General features: G+C 35.9%; 1 protein-coding gene across 6 annotated transcripts in view; it reads right to left on the bottom strand.

Annotated features, from left to right (window-relative positions):
• EHBP1 (EH domain binding protein 1) overlaps nt 1–17928 on the bottom strand; it is a 564927-nt gene that overhangs the window by 53112 nt on the left and 493887 nt on the right. For 3 of the 6 annotated variants that reach the window (XM_019942549.3, XM_073791334.1, XM_033838461.2), the window contains 2 exons: nt 9147–9294; nt 987–1094 (listed from right to left, as the gene is read on the bottom strand). In XM_019942549.3, the coding sequence (XP_019798108.1) occupies nt 987–1094; nt 9147–9294 (256 nt within the window). The remainder of the gene's footprint in view (nt 1–986; nt 1095–9146; nt 9295–17928) is intronic. The other 3 variants (XM_033838462.2, XM_073791336.1, XM_073791335.1) reach the window with 3 other exon arrangements.

The following is a 17928-nucleotide window of genomic DNA, read 5'->3' on the forward strand; positions in this document are numbered from 1 at the left end:
GGAGAAGTAACAGCATGATTTCAAATAGCAAAGAAACAAAGCAAGTTAGCATTGCAAAGACATGCCAGGGCTGGGAAGAATACCTGCTCTCCCTCCCTGTAGCTTTTTACAGGAAAAGATAAATATTAGGGATTTCACTTTCTTACCTTTAAGTTTAAAAAGATTGCCAAAGACTTTTTATTGCTATAAGAATTCAATTCAATAAGTATTTATGGAACCTCTCACATATACAAAGCTACCTGCTGCTGACTTATAAAGGTAGTGTATATGGAACACTCATCTACTTAACCATCAGCAAGTATCTTTATATTTTATACAATAACTCAGAAGTTCAATTGCAAATGTGATTATCGGTATAATATTTATTGATATACAATATGAGATGAATTTAATAGTAATCTATATAAGCAGTTTTCAAAGAGTTTTATTGTGATTAGTTATTAAGTATGTATAAAATAATTTATTAGTAGTAATATTTAAATATTTAAGGTAAGCACAAAATTTATAAAATAATATTACCACTAAGACTATCAATTCCAAACCAAATCAGAAAATCTGATCCATGGTTTAGATTTACATTTGAAGCATTCCATAGGTACTACATCTATACCTTACAACATTACAACAAAATATTTAGGCTGAGAAGGGAACCAATCATAAAATGTCTACAAATTGTCCCATATAACATAAAATATAAAAGTGAATCTTAGTAATAAGAGAAAAACTAAAATTTGCTATTTCAATTTTATTGCTAATTTTAACATTAAGCCTAAAACAAAATAATAACATAAAATTGATGGAAAGTGGATTTAGCTAAATGATTTGTGAGGGCGTAAGATGTAATAAAACTACTAAAAGAACTTATTATCATTATTAATGAGATAATAATAAAAACATAACAGTTTTAATAGTTAATAAACAGTTACAATAAAAATATAAGAGTTTGCCATGCAGCAGGACACAAAGTATTTATAATCTGAAATTACCGGGAGTATCAAGGTCATTTTCTAAGTTAGTAAGTTCATCTCCACCTCCTACAACAAAGCCTTCGGAAATCTCCTCATTAGTATCTATCTCAACTTTATCATTTTCATCTGTAGGAAAATGTAGCAATAATGTTAGTATATTATTTCTATTTTATATCATTTGTTAGAAACACTAAGGAAAAACATTAGTATTGTAATGACAGTTCAAATTCAGGTCTGACACAGATGAGCAAGTTAAGAAATCAGTTTTAAGCTACTTTTTCACTACTGGATTAACATTTATATTTTACATTCATATGTCAAAGATGAATTGTCACACCAAAGCAGATGCAAAAATATTGACAATTTGTCACATGCTGTCTCTGAATCACTGAGGTCCTTGAATCCCTATGTTTAAAAATGTAATCTACTGGTAATCTCTAATAACAGTATACAAAAATAAAGTTGGGGGACTTCCCTGGTGGCACAGTGGCTAAGAATCCGCCTACCAGTGCAGAGGACACGGGTTCAAGCTCTGGTCCGGGAAGATCCCACATGCCGTGGAGCAACTAAGCCCGTGCGCCACAACTACTGAGCCTGCACTCTAGAGCCCATAAGCCACAACACTACTGAGCCTGCGTGCCACAACACTACTGAGCCTGCGTGCCACAACTACTGAAGCCCGCACGCCTAGAGCCCATGCTCAGCAACAAGAGAAGCCACCACGATGAGAAGCCCGCGCACCGCAACAAAGAGTAGCCCCCGCTCGCTGCAACTGGAGAAAGCACGCACACAGCAATGAAGACCCAACACAGCCAAAAACAAACAAACAAACAAATAAAAATATTAAAAAAAAAAAGTTGGTTTGGTAACAAAGTCATCAAATAACATTTCTAAATTTTACATTTTTATCATTTATTAGATATAAATGTATAAAGAAACAACTCATTCTTTATAAACTTGTAGCTATATTTAAATCATTTGCATGAAGACTTGAATGCTTTTGTGCTATTAGTGAAATATTATCGAAAGCATTATGGATGAATTAAGAGACAAGATTGAGACGAGAATAGACAGTACCTTTATGCAAAAGAAAGTTCAGAAACAATTAAGACAGTACATCTTGGAAGACATAAAGCTGGTAGAAAGACCTGTTATTCAAAATTAAATACATGGGAATAAGGTAATCACACTATTTTTTTATACACCTAGTAAAACGTCTTAGGTCATAATTAATTAATGGTATCATTTTAAAAAAGATTTCTATTACATATTTTTCCGTTTTAAACCCTAGTGATAAAATTGGTTAAGTAATTTTGAATATTATACATTTAAAAAGTCATAGCAATAACTTGACTTGTATATTAGAAGTTAAGCTTTAAATTCTGCTATTGACAGGCAATGTACCTTTTGGAGAAATATCTGTCTAGCCCTGGGAGTTGAAGAATATCCCTACTATTCAACAGTTTATTTTTCATAGGGCAACTTTTATTAATAATGAGGTGTTCCAAAGGTTATTACAATTGAGAAATACTAAATTCTATAGCTTTGGCTTAAACCTTCAATATTTGTCCTTTTCCCTGTAGAGCTTTGTGTTTGATTTTAGGCTTCCCAAGTAAATATTTACTATGAGCATTAATATTAATAATAGTTTACATTTATTGAAGACTTCCTATGTACTATGTAAGCCGTTTAGAACAATACAACACAGAGAAAAAGAATGAGAAATGCCCCCAGGGGAAAAGCACTGCTAAATGCTTTCAAATCGCTAAGGTATTATACTTGGCTATATTATTTAAGTACAATCAGTTGACAGAGCTTTTCTAATCAACTGTGCTTAGTACAACTACTTGACTAATTTCATAAAAGTCAGCACCTTCATCTTCATTATCCTCAAAAATTCTTCTCTAAATAATTTTTTAGTAAAGGGAAATGAATTAACAGATATTTCCTGAGTGCCAAGTAAGTGTTCAGAACACTTCCTCTTATCAGAGATAGTTTACTACCAATAGTTCTTAGAGTACAGTACTTTGTTGCTGCAACCAGCCTTTATTGGTTACTACTGACCAGAATTAATATAGAGTGAAAACAAAAAGTTAAACATTCATTCATTTATTTATTCAAGAAACTTCTACTATATGCCAGATCTGCAATTTACAAAACACTGCTAGATGTTGAAGAGATACCAAATTGTATAAGACATTTATTCCACCTTAAAGTTATACATTCAAATGACTAAAATACCATGTAGGACAGTTAAGTGTTATGGGGTAAAAATAAGGTATAGAGCAAATTCAGGGAGGAAAGATTATTCTTTGCCAGTAGCACCAGGAATTATTTTTTGGAAGCAGTAACCTTTAAATTGGGTCTTCAGAAATGTACAGGATTTCAAAAAGTACAATTGAGGGAAGGGCACTACAGGCATGAGAGCAGGAAAGGGTAGGTTATGTTCAAAGAATGGTATAGCTCTATTTTGCTCAAGCATACTTAAAGGGAAATAACGGGAGGTAAGACTTGAAAGGTAAAACTGCAGAGAGCATTGAAGGGTAGGATAGGAAGTTTAGATTTTACTTGGTAGGAACGGAGAGACATTTGTGTTCAAACATGATCAGCAATGTGCTGTTTAACAGACAGCAGTCTATATAAGCAGTTTCTTACCACAGTGTTTCATGGTAATCAGTTGTGAAATATGTATAAAATAATTACTAGTAATATAAGCGCTGAAGCTTATGGTTTTTTTTTTATATAAATTAGAGTAGCTCCAGTATTAGTCCTAAAATACCACTCTTACTTACATTCTGATATGCCTTCATATGTGAAAGAAAAAATGGTCCAGGGATTGCACATGGGAGTGCAATCCCTGGAGCCACGTGACAGCATCCTTCATGCGAGATTGCTGAGTAAGATGTTGGACTCTAGCACACAAAGGCTGGAGGCAGGAAATCCAAGTTGGAGACTGTTATAACCTCCAGGTAAGTAGTATGGAGAGCTTTAACCTATCATAAAAGAACTGGAAGTGGGTATGACTTGAAAACAAACTGGATATTGGGTTGTTGGGGGAGGGATACTGAGGAGAGGAAGAGTGAGGCAGATGACTCTCCAGACAGTGACTAGAAGGACAGCACTGCTATGAAAAGAAGCTAAGTCTGGAACTGTGGTTGGATCTTGGTACTTCAGGTCCTGGGGTTATGCAGTGGGATATTCATTACCCCTTTACACAGTGCCAGGCTCCTGTGTGATGCTAAACAGGTGCCATTCATTTTATTTCCCGGCTAAATGAAATCTCTATCTATACTACCACTCACCAGTAATGCTGAGTGGGTTAACTCAATGTTTATATATGTATTGTTAACCTTAGATAAAAGGATTACTATTCGGGAAGGGGAAAAGTAAAAATTGATCTCCCATACAGCTCAGGTTTTCTTAAGAATAGGTTTCCACTTTCTTTCCATTCACTGACTTCAGGTTTACAATGAACAGGAATTCTTTTCAATAGTTAAAATGTTACACATTTCTTAACACCTGTCGAAATACTCTAAATGCATTTTAGCAGAATTAAAGTGCATGTTTGTCTTTGTGTGTGTGTTTAAAATATTATACGTTATTTATACGATATATATAAGATTATATATATCTTTATAGCTAACCACTGAAAATCCAGTAGGTAAGCGTGGCAGAAAGTAAACTAGAGATCCAATACACAATGGAAGGTGGTTTGCAAGTATGGAATGTATAATGTGTGTAGGAAAAGGTAAAAAGAGATTGTATATACACTGGAATGAGACAATGCATTCCAGCTGACACTGCATAGCACTATAAGCAAAATGGGGATCCCAATGGTATGATTAATAGCACAGCAATAAGGCCAGTCTTACAACACTTATCATTTATAAATAAATTGAATGAAAAATCAGAATATCTGGTGACACTAAAAAAAAGAATATCTGCACTTCTAAAAAAAGAAATTGAGGCTACCATTAAAAACATATTCACAGGGACTTCCCTGATGGTGCAATGGTTAAGAATACGGCTGCCAATGCAGAGGACGTGGGTTCAAGCCGTGGTCTGGGAAGATACCATATGCCGCAGAGCAACTAAGCCCGTGTGCCACAACTACTGAGCCTGTGAGCCACAACTACTGAAGCCTGCGCACCTAGAGCCTGTGCTTCGCAACAAGAGAAGCCATCGCAATGAGAAGCCCATGCACTGCAACAAGGAGTAATAGAAAAAGCCTGCGTGCAGCAATGAAGACCCAACGCAGCCAAAAATAAATAAATAAATAAAAATATTCACACAAAATGGTGGTTTAGAGAATACAGAGATTGTACCTAAGTGTACATGAAACTGTTTCTTCCCAGGAAAAAAAAAATATTCAGAATAAAATTTCTCATTTGTATCATGATTTTAAAATTCTCATTGAAGGTTCCCTATAAAATTCATAACTTTTAAAGTTATTCTATAGAAATCAAACAAATGATAGAAAACAATACAAATATATTATTAATAGAAGCTGAAAGTAAAAATTACTGAAGGCCTGTAAGATTTTATTTTGGGTCAACAAATTTGGATAAATCTATTTGCCATAACTGAAATAAGGATAATGCAGGCACACAAACATTCTCATGGATAAAATTTTTAAATTTTTATTCATTTGAAATGCAAAAACAAAGTACACTATTCCATCTAAATCAAAGAGAGGCAAAAATGTCAGTTTAAAAGTTCAATGACCCTCACCTAACCCAAACCAAAGTGATAAGCTACAGAATAAAAAAATACATATATGACATATATACACATATATATAAGTACACATAAAATATATAAAATCTATATCATATACATCCCATGTAATATATAATAAATATATGATATATTATAATATCATCTTCAAATTAGATAAACACCTTCCTTGCAAGTGCCCATGGGCCATTAATAAAAATGTAACATTTATTTGGCCAAAATAAAAACTTATTAATTCTCAAAGCAGAAATTCAGGGCATATTCTCTGACCACAATACCATACAACTAAAAATGAAAATACCACAATTCATCCACAAACAACTGTACCTTGCCAAGTAAGATCAATACAATAAATGAACCCACAAGTTTGTTACCTAAAATGAGGATTTTAAAAGGAGGCTGTTATAGGTCTATAACTAAACAACGAAGCAGAAATTGAAAAAACACATGTAGTATACCACAATATCACCTGACTCTCCTCTAAGTCCTAAAATTATGTCAAGAGGAGGACAAGTAAAAGCTAGGCTGTAGCTCGTTGGACTGATTCTGTTATTTCACAAGAATTAGGCTACTTCTGGTTGAAATAGGATGCAAGTGGGATGCTTGAATACCTGGCTTTACATGACCTAAAATATCTTGCATATATTTTCTGCGGACACCTGAGGCTTATGACACCTCACCTCTAACTTACTAAGTTTTCCTTTCCTCACTGAGGATGGAAAAAAAACAGGCTTTTCAAGTAGGTTCAGGCAGTGAGTTTGAGTACCATGTTCAACGCGTCCCCTAGGTTGTGCTTTCACCTGATTATTTCAGCTCTTGACTACCCCCTCTTCTTTGTCACTTTGGACCACTGCTTCCAAAAATTTTCCCACCCTAGTCTGTCTTCTAGGCTGGTCCCTATTCATTTTTCTCTCCTCCTTTCACACTATTCCTTATTCAGACCTGATAATTCCCATTAGACACTGGAAGAATGGACACTAATTTGTTAACTGTTTCCCCCTGACTTATCAACCCCATAGGGTTATTTTCATTTAGGAATTAGACTCTTGTGAAATCAAGTGAATTTCTAATTTGCTATGTAAGGGTCAGCAAACTATAGCATGGGGGCAAAAACCAGCCCACCACCATTTTGGGGTAAATAACAGGCATGCTCATTAATTTACATATTGTTCACGCCTGCTTTCAGACTACAAGAGCAGAGTCAAGTAGTTAAGACAGAGAACACATGGTCTGCGAAGGCTATAAAAATTTACTCTGGCCCTTTCCAGGAAGTTTGCCGAATCCCAGCCTAGCACAGTGACTGGCACTGCTAAACAGATAAATGTGTATGTATGAATGGTTGAATTCTAGGCAGGAATTTTACCCTCTCCCTTGACCTAAAGGTCTCTTCCCCACCTCCGGCCTTGATAGCTTCAGCTTAGGCCTTAATGCCTTAATGTCGGATCCATACACCTTTATGAAGACAGGCCAATATCCACCACTGAGGTCAAGGAATAGGCCTGCACTGCTTGTAGCTCAACCTTAGCTCTGATTAAGAGCCTATCATCTGATATGTGGCCATTTCCAACATCCAAGGTATGGTGTGTCCTATGAGAGAAATGGACCCTAGGCACTTTGGTCTCCTTAGGGAACAGTCTAGACTCTTCAGCAGGTTCTCATAAGTCATCTGTTGAACCCTGTCCCGCCTTCATTTCACCTGGCTTTTCCTTTTCTAGTCTGTACTTCTTTGCTAGCTTCAGAGATACAATCCTCACTTGTTCTTTTTCACTCTGTTGACTGCTGAATGATGCCAAAATCAGGTCTTCACTTTCCCCAGTTACCAAGTTGGGAAGATACCCATTTTTGGGGTTATAACACTGACTAAGTCTCTCTACCTAGTCTAGTCCTGGCTTAGGCTCAACTGGGGTTGGATTATAGAGATAAGACCAATTACATAGCTGACTCATCCCACACCATTAATCAGAAATTTTTAATTCTTAGCCTTCCCAGAATTCACAACTCATTTAGCATTGTTATCTGCTCACTGCTGGAAAATAAAATTGAGACAGTGGATGCCTCTCTATCTTATTATTACTGCTCTTCCATGGGTTTATGATATCACAGGGAGGTAGTATTAGTAGCTTTAGGGCAGTCTATCTGGAGGGTCAAGAATATGAGGCTTTTTCTATCTTTCTGAGATACAAGGAGGCAAAGATTTTTAAGATTTACTTAGAATATCTGGAATTTTTATGATATCAAAGTAACATCTTGTTACTAATCATAAATGAAAGCAAATTATAATAGCATTATATAATGTAGCTGTGAGTAGTTACTGCTGTTACTATAAAACTTTAGTAGTGAGTATAGAAACTGTAATAAAAATTCTGAATGACAGGAGTTGAAAAGGTAAGATGAAGGATTTAACTAAGAAATAAACATTCTGAGAATACCAGATGGACAGATATACAGCTACTTGGGAAAGCAGCTTTCAAATGTATGGGATGGAAGGTTATATGCTATAGGCATTGGTTGGAATGCTCTACAACAGTAAGATTTTAATATAAGGATCAATTAGAAATAACAGCAGTAAGTTTCAGTTTACTCTGAAGAAACTTATCATTGACCTAGAAATGGTTTCCTTTGTTTCAGTTCTCTAAGGTCTTATTCGAGTCCTCACTTGCCTACTCTCCAGAGTGATCTTTTAGCATTTAAGATTAATTCAGGACAAGTACCTGGCATGTTCTGATAGATAAATAGGTCACATACCTTTGAAATAAAAAACCCCACAGGCCTCTTGAATATACTACTCAAATAAAAATGTAAAAAGTTTCAAGTTAAAGATGCCCAAATTGAGCACTGAGAGGCAAAACTAAAATTCCCTTTAATTACATGTACAGTCCTTGTCCTAAAATAAAGCTTAGAATAATTTCTACAGATATTGAAAAAGACCCTCTTCGAATCAGGAGACTAAGAAGAAATGCATATGGGACTTATTCAAAATGCTTACACGTCAGGCTATAATGCTGGAACACTGTTAAAGCTACTTTCCAAAGATCTGGTTCAAAGTGAAAATCTCTCATGCCAAAGCTCTCCACTAACAAGTCTTGTGATCTACATGTTGAGGACTTGATTGCATTTTACTCACTCCTAATACAATTAATGAGGCATCATGGGGAATCACAAACCAAGGCCCGTCTGAGTTTTCTCCTAAATCATATTCTTAGTGTTTCTTGAGTACTAATCATACTTAATCATAATCAAAGTACTTCTTGAGTTGATTTGGAAATTGGCAATAGTCATCTTCTGATTTACTATGCTTTAAGTTTTTTGTAACATACTGATAGGCTAGAAACTTTATGTATTTGATGCACAACATTTTGAAGTAAGAATAAAAAGTCCCAAAACATCCATTGCGGATTTCTGGGTTGTGTGTAGAATATGATACAAGATTCTTTAACTCACCTCCAGATGCCTTTGACCTTTCTTTCAACTTTTCTGCAGCCATTTCACCATAGCTGGGAAGTTCTGACATCTTCACTCCCGATCGAGCTTCTGCTATTAGCTGACGAGCTCTCTCTCTCAGCTGCCGACGTCGCTCTTCATCTTGCTGCTAAGATATATTGAACAGTTGCCAACTCAGTAATTGACAGAAATGCAATTTCATTTTCAATCTGATCATCATGATAGTAACTGGTTTACAGCATGGTGCTTGGCCCACATTATAAATAGGATGCTCTATATCAGTTGGATGTCATACCATTTTTAAAAGACATCCAAGAATCAGATTTTTAAAAAACATTTACAAATTATTGTATTATGTCTGTTAAAGATTCAAACTAGCCTTTAAAGAATGTTTGGCAATATAATTACTGAGAAAAGAGCAGGATCTACTATTAATAAAATAATCAGGCTTATAGGAAAAACGTAACAATACTGAAAACAGAATTTCAATTAATACCTTATTTTTTTAAGATTAGAATTTAACTTGCAATTTTCTAGTAAAGGCATAGAGCACTGGCTAAAAGAAATCTTTGATAGCAGAATATGCTGCTACATCATGTTGATCAAATATAGGAAGTGGTATTTTTAGGGGGCTACAGCAGGAATGGGGATAGTACACATTAGTTCCACAGTTATTGTTGTTGATAGTTTTAAAATCAGAATTGGGTAACTGATGTATTTCTGTCCTCATTTCTACTATGCCTTCCCCCCAGACAAACATTGAGAAGAAAAAGTAAAATCTAGTGTGGTTTTTGATATTTAAAATAACTAAAAATGACAGAGAATTAAATAACTAAAATAGGTTTTGCCTCCTAAAAAAGGGCTATTATGAATTGCAAATAATCAATGTGAAATCGCTTTGTAAACTGGAAAGTATATGATATAAGGCATTATTATGACAAAACAAAGCCTGAAATAATATGGCCTCAACATATCTGTGCAGTTATCTTCCCTTAACCTCTCCCAATCTCTATAAAACCTCACATCTATTTATACAAAATTGTTTGTATCATGTAGTTTCATGCATCCATGGATTTGAATATATCATTTTGTCTTCCTGAAATGTTCTTCTATCATCTATTTAACTCCTACTCATTCTTCAAGATTCAGTTTAAATCCACTAAACTTCCCCTGACTACTCTTCCCTCCTCCCCACTGGTGGAATGAAGTTCTCCTTCTATGTTACTATAGTACCGTGTGCGCGCGTGCGTGTGTGTGTGTGTGAGATTACTTTTTAAAATAATACCTGTCAAGTTATAACTCTGTACAAACATCTCCTTTTCAGTAGAACTGAGCTACTTGAATGCAGGAGCTAGATGTGATTTATCTTTGTATCTTTGGTCCTTAGTACATACCTTGGCACTTGGTACTAGATATGAAAACTTAACGATTTGTACTTTCAAAGTTTATATCATAGAGGAAAAGATAAAACAGCCACAATAAGGAGGTGCAATAAAAACAGATGAAGAGTTCAGAAGAAAGAGGTTAGTTTTTGTGTCTTTTTTTTTCTTTTTTTTGTTTTTGTCAAGGGGAATGATCAACCTGAGTTGTATCTGAGAAAGATTAAAGATTAATCTGACAACAGTGTATACGATAGGCTGGCCTAGGGGGACTGGAAAGAGACTACTTAGGAGGCTCTTATAAACAGTACAAGGAAGCTATAATGAGATTCAGAACTGGGATGGTGGCAATGGGAATGGAAGGAGACAGGTGTAAGAAATACATCAGAGCTAGAATTGGTACCTGTACCAATTCTTAGTAACTGATTAGATGTAGAGGGAAGAAAAAAGCTCTGAGTCAGAAGAGACAGGGGTAAGACACTAGCTTGGTAGAGTTCAAGGCTAGGCAATTCTTTCACAAATTTTGAGATGGCTAGAATAGAGAGCTGTCAAAATTAATGCGGGTAGATTAACAGAGGTATTGAATGGACCCAGAGACAAGCTTGAAGCTCCCAGTGGACAAACTGAAGCAATTTCAGTATCAAAACAAACAAGCAAACAATGACTGCAATGAATTGAATCAACGAAAGCACACACTGAATCAATGAAAACTCATCAATTCATTATGATATTCAGAAAGTTCTTAGAAGGATATATAAACTCATTTGAGGTAGCTTTTTTTTTTTTTTTTTTTTTTGCGGTACGCGGGCCTCTCACTGTTGTGGCCTCTCCCGTTGCGGAGCACAGGCTCCGGACGCGCAGGCTCAGCGGCCATGGCTCAGGGGCCCAGCCGCTCCGCAGCATGTGGGATCTTCCCGGACTGGGGCACAAACCCGTGTCCCCTGCATCTACAGGCGGACTCTCAACCACTGCACCACCAGGGAAGCCCTGAGGTAGCTTTTAAAAGAACTCCTAAAAATTACTAATTAGAGGAAAAAAATCAAACACTTAACCTGTCTTTCCAGTGGGAACTGAAGTTTAGGGTAACTAAATAGCCCCAGTCAATTACAGAAAGCTCAACTTTATAAAATAATACCAGCTATAATAATAATATTATGTATTTTCCAAAGATGGCCATGATAGTATTTCTCATCCCACATGCTTTCTGCAATATGACCTTGCCATTCCCTCATCAAAAGGTAAAGCTTAATTCCCCTCCCCTTGAGTGTGGGCCAGCTTTAGTGACTTGTACGTAATCAACAGAATGTAGAAGTGCTGCAGGTGATTTTCAAGGCTAGGTCAGAAAAGGCTACACCCCTTTTGTCCAGTTCTCTTGAAATTCTTGCATTTTGTACTTTCTGGGAACCTAGCTGTCATGCTGTGAGAATCCCAAGCTACACATAGGTGCACCAGTCCACATTCCCAGCCAAGTTCAGCCTTAAGTCTTCCTGGCTCACGTGTCAAACATGTGAATAAAGTCTTCTTCAGAATCTCCACTTTCAGCCATTTTGGGTCACCTCCAACTGTTCAAGTCTCCCCAGCTGACACCCCAGACAATGTGGAACAGAGACAAAGCATCCACACTATACCCTATCTGAAGTCCTGACCCATAGAATCTGAGAATAAAAAAAATTTTTACACCATTAAGTTTGGGATTGTTTGTTTTACAGCATTAATAATTGGACCATATGCTTAAGTAACACCACACAGATTATTCCCTAATTGCAAGAGGAAAACCTAACTTTAAATGAAGAGATCAGAACTAGATCAGGGATTAGAAACCACTACTCTAATGGTCAGTCTTAGCATCACTAATGTTGAGTCAACCATATGTTATGGTTTTTTTAAAATTAAATTTAATTTTTTACTTATTTTTGACTGTGTTGGGTCTTCATTGTTGCACATAGGCTTTCTCAAGTTGTGGTGAGTGGGGGCTACTCTTTGTTGCAGTGAGCGTGCTTCTCATTGCAGTGGCTTCTCTTGTTGCAAAGCACAGGCTCTAGGTACACGTGCTTCAGTAGTTGTAGCACGTGGGCTCAGTAGTTGTGGCTCGCAGGCCCTACAGCGCAGGCTCAGTACTTGTGGTTCACGGGCTTAGCTGCTCCGTGGCCTGTGGGATCTTCCTGGACCAGGGATCAAACCCGTGTCCCCTGCATTGGCAGGCGGATTCTCCACCACTGCACCACCAGGAAAGTCCCTGTTATATGTTTTTTGATATGAAACACATGAAGCGAACACCACCTATAATATTCTAGCCCAGATGTCTAAAGTGAATCTACTAAGCCTTCATATACAACCTCCAGTTTATCATAAACACAGGAGACAGAGAAACATGATAAATGACACAGCAAGGAAGCAACCAAACAAATCTAGAAAGTAGGATATTCAGGCCAATTAATCTGGTCATTTTAATAAGAGTTATCTAAACAAACACAACAAAAAACAACTAATCATCATCTCCACCAACAAAAGGGACTTGACCAGATGCAATGTGTAGTCCTAGGTTAGATACTAGTTTGGATAAACCAGCTGTAAAGGACACTGTTGAATCAATTAGAGAAATCTGAATATAATTAGAGTTATTAAATGAGAGAAAATACAACTTGACTGAAAAACAGTTTATACAGTAAAAATTTGTTTTGTCTTTTTGGCAAAATAAATACATACATAAGACTTGGAAGGTTATTCACAAAATTGACATGGTGGAGATATCTGGGTATGGAAATGTGATATTTTTGTTTTCTTTGTCTTCATTTTCTAACTTTCTATAATACACATGTACTACTCTTGTAATAAGAGTTATTTTTCAAAAGTCTTGGGGGGAAGGGAGGAAAGACATGAAATGGTAGGCTTCTGGGGTGGGTGGTAGGGGCAAAAGAAGAGAGATGTAACATTCAAGGGAGATTTTCTTTTCTTTTTTTAAAAATATTTATTTATTTATTTTGGCCGCGCTGGGTCTAAGTTGAGGCACGTGGTATCTTAGTTGCCGCGTGGGGGATCTTATTTGCAGCATGCAGGATCTTTAGTTGCGGCGTGTGTGTGGGATCTAGTTCCCTGACCAGGGATCGAACCCGGGCCCCCTGCATTGGGAGCGCAGAGTCCTAGCCACTGGACCACCAGAGAAGTCCCTCAAGGGGAATTTTCTTAATATTTAGAGATGCGAGCTTATTTGTAGTTAGAGGAGTAGTATGTACTGGGCAGTGTGAGACCAAAGACGCAAGAATAATACACAAAAATCCTTAGTTCATTATTAATACTTCTGAACTTAGAAAATAAAAGGAAATACAGGCTTGATAATGGTAACTTTGGTGACGGTTGCTGATATTTCTTGAGCTTTTATGTGCTAAGTGCTTTATATGCATGATCTCATTTAATTTTTACAACCTGATTTTTACCAATGAGAATATTTAAGTTTAGAGTTCCAAGGTCACACAGCTAGAACTGATGTCTGAGCCAGGAGTCCAGCCCAGGTCTGTCTGACTACACGGCCCTGCTTTTAACCTTCAAACTATTTGATCCCCCAAAAGTATCAAATTACATGACCAACTGAGGAAAATTGAGCTTTTACTAAACTTTCATCTTTCAAACTTAAGAAAAGTTAAGAGCACTAATAAAAACCATTATTTGATATGCCTCAGGCAACTAGGTTTAAGTGAATTTCACTGCGTGTAATAACTTCTCGCAGAGCTGGAATCTGGTGATTCAGACTAAGATGAAGTGGTCTTGGGTCATCTTAACTGCATAAAAATGAAATAAATGATTCTACCTTTATGAATATGAAATGGGAACCTAGTTTTTTCTTACCAGCTACCGCTTCCCCCTCCTCCCCCAATAATATTCCCACCTGCAAATGTTTCTGAGAGCTTACCAAGAGTGCAATTTAAAGCAGGCAATCATTAATAAAACCAACTCTAAATACTAAGTAGGGACACTTTATCAATTTCCATGTAAATTGTTTGTTTGTACCTATTTACCCATCATTGTTCTCTATACAATAGAAAAAATGTAAACGAACAAATCAGAATGCAGCCCTAATGGGACTTTCTGTTTATAACCATTAGCCCAGAGGTGTGCTGTAATTCAGTTCTCAAGTAGCAAGATTTAGCCTCATTAACAGACTACAAGGGCAGGTTACAACTCATAAAACCCTACAGTAAACAAAGTTTATGGACACAGCGCAAAATCTTGAGCCTGACTGACAGAATTCTAGTTTCCTATCAGATTGCCCTGATTTACTTTTCTGCTAACGTCCTAACACCACAGAGATAATTTTGCTTGGGCCTTGGAGGGCTCCAGTGGGATGGCATATCTGCGTTGTTTGTTTTCTCACCCATTGAGTTTCCTTAAGACAAAGAACCAACTGAAAAAATAGAAGTTAATTGTTAAGGTCAGAAGGAAAAGCTTGTAATTATAGAAATTGATTATGCAACCAATTTAATTGATAGTATTATTAATATCCAGATTCCTTATATGTAAAACTAATTTTTATATATAAGCTTCATTAAAAGTCAGTTTTTACAAATTGGGAGATTGGGATTGACATATATACACTAATATGGATAAAATGGATAACTAATAAGAACCTGCTGTATAAAAAAATAAATAAAATATAATTAAAAAAATTTTAAAGTCAGTTTTTACAGTAGTATTTAAAGAATAGATAGCAAAAAAAATCTGTGTCTTTTACTCAAAAGAAACATATTGTTTATATCAAAGGAATAAAATGACCAGAGAGTAAGGGCAGTGATTATTTCATCATTTTTTATGTTTGTATAGGTGAATGTTTCTGACAATGATGGTTTGTCTAAACCTACTCAAGTACAGAAATGTGTTATCTGTTTTGACCCTTCTGCATTCAAAAGAAGATAGCGACTCACAGCTGTAAATAAGTCATCTGTTTACTATATCTGCTGAAAAAAATAAAGGAATCTTTTCAATGGGATGCAAAGGTAAGTAACTTAGAAGACTGCTGTCATTAAAAGTACACTCGAAAAATTCAACACATAGGAAACCTATGTATCTTTCATTTACCTGCCTAGTCTAAATAAACTTAAAAAAATTGAAGTAGGCTCCTATTTCTAAGAATGGGTCTGATGACATTTACCTTTTTCTATACAGTATTATTTACAGAGTTAGACCGAGTTATATAGAACATTCTAGCTTTTGTAAGACAGATGTACTCTTTAGAGGGTTCGATAGAAGCTGTATTTTTGAGTAAATACTAGCTGTGTGCCTGTGCAGTGTTTTCACACATGTTATCTCACCATTCACCACTCTGAGGTAACCACTATGACTCTGATTTGATAGAAATGGAATCTCACTTAAATATACTGCCCAAGGTCATACATCTTGTAAATGGCATAGTAAGAATTAAAATCACTGTCTGTCTGATTTCAAAGTGCTGGTCCTAGCTATTACATTACTGGTGTTCAGAAAATTTGTCTGAGGCCCTAATGCTATTGTCATTAAAAAAAACAACAGTTCTTTACTTACACTTGGGCTATACAAATCAGGTTAAACTCCCCTTTGTGCTACTGAATACAGAGAGGTAAAGAGAAATTAACTTACTTATATTCATTTAAAACTTAGGTTCCTGACTTTAAATTATAAGTCTTCAGAAAAGTACTGAATGTGGTACATTTAAGCTTTACTTTCCTCTTTGTTAACATCTTCAGAATAAGGCAAAAGTCCTGTTATGGTACAAAAAGCTTGTATTTCAACACAATGAATTTAAAATATTCAAATATTTTTTGGATCAGATGGATCAGAACTAACCACTTTGGACATAACCTGAAAAAATATTTAGCCCTTTCACAGCATGTCTTCAAGTTACTATTTTTCTTATCCTTCTAAAATGGTCTACAATCTGCCATAGATAGACGCACTAGTAAAACTTGACAATTTAAGGACAAACTCTTCAAGAATAAGTAATGTAATTCCTTGTTTCCTTTCCATAAAAATGTATTGGTATGCAATTTTTATATTTCACAGTTCACCGACATCTAGGCAAGCTTTCTTCCACTGCTTCAATGGTGCTACTTTTAATTTTATCCTCCTTAGTCGTAGTAATTAAAGTGATCAGCAGTGGCATCCCAGCGGCTTTGACACAGCTACAACCCCCTAGCAGACTTTTGCTTTTAAGGGGAAGGGGAAGAAAAAGACTAGAGTTTCATTTCACAGAGAACAAGAAAATCAAGCTTCTCCAATCCTCAACTTTATTCAATTGTTCTTTCAGCAGCCTTTGGATCTTAAGAATCAAATAAAAATGGCTGCCATGGGGGGTCCTTTTTATACTTGCCGCAAATGTCAACGACTGACATTACTTTAGCCAAAAAATGATGCCATGGATGTGTGAAGGTGAATTAGAACATGAGAAACTGTCAGTGTAGCTGCTGAGATCATTACCCACCCAAGGGTGTCTTTCATAACATTAGATATTTTTATTCAGTCAGTTGAAAACTATAGATTGAGAAGTCTTTCTATTTAAGAAACATGTCTACACACATTTTCATGAAATAAGCTTTTACAAAATTTAGAAATATATTAATTCAAATAATGTAGTTTGCATCCTTAGTCTTTGTAAATTTGTGTTTGTAACAGCACAAAGCACCCTATTTCTATCAACAAACCCATATTCCATACTATCTTGTGCTTACTTGAGTTCTTCAGTGTTTCATATGGTCTTAGGAGTTGGACTTTTATTAATTGGGCTAAATACATTTTAACTTATCTAAATTTTTTTATAAGGCTTTACTTAGTACTGCTAATATTTCACAGGATTCTGTTCTCAGAATGGTCCGTGAAATTCCTCAATTTAATAGTAAACTAAGAGAAAGAACTTGACTGCCACCCTTTCAGCATTAGACAGGAAGCAAGGCTCTGTTATTAGGCATTCAGAAAGGATAAAAAAAAAAAAAAAAATCTGTGCTTGTCCAGAGGCAAGGATTACCAAAGTGCACCTATTCACTTGCTACCAAAGATAGAATAAAAATAAAAAATAAAATTATAAGATCTTTAAAGGTTTGGGTAGACTAGATAGTTTCCCGCCAGCTTGATCAGCTCTTGACTGAATAAATAGGATTTAGAGTAAAACATTAAAACTGTTTAGCAGATCTTTTCAACCCGTTTCAAACTTTTCTTATGCTGGTTTGTAATATAAGCAGACATGCTTATAAATGGCCACACCTGCTCATTTCTCTGGGGATGGCCTGATCTCTGTTTCTCTAACAAAGAAAGAAAGAAAGAAAAAAATCAGCCTTTCTTGTTGCAAAACAGAGTGGAAAGTCAAAATCTTTCTCAAGTTTGCTCCATCTGGTCAGATTAAATCTTTGATCAACCCTGGGGATTACATTTATTTTTGTAGT

The sequence above is a fragment of the Tursiops truncatus genome, chromosome 14 (genome assembly GCF_011762595.2).
Source record: "Tursiops truncatus isolate mTurTru1 chromosome 14, mTurTru1.mat.Y, whole genome shotgun sequence".
Taxonomy (NCBI): Eukaryota; Metazoa; Chordata; class Mammalia; order Artiodactyla; family Delphinidae; genus Tursiops; species Tursiops truncatus.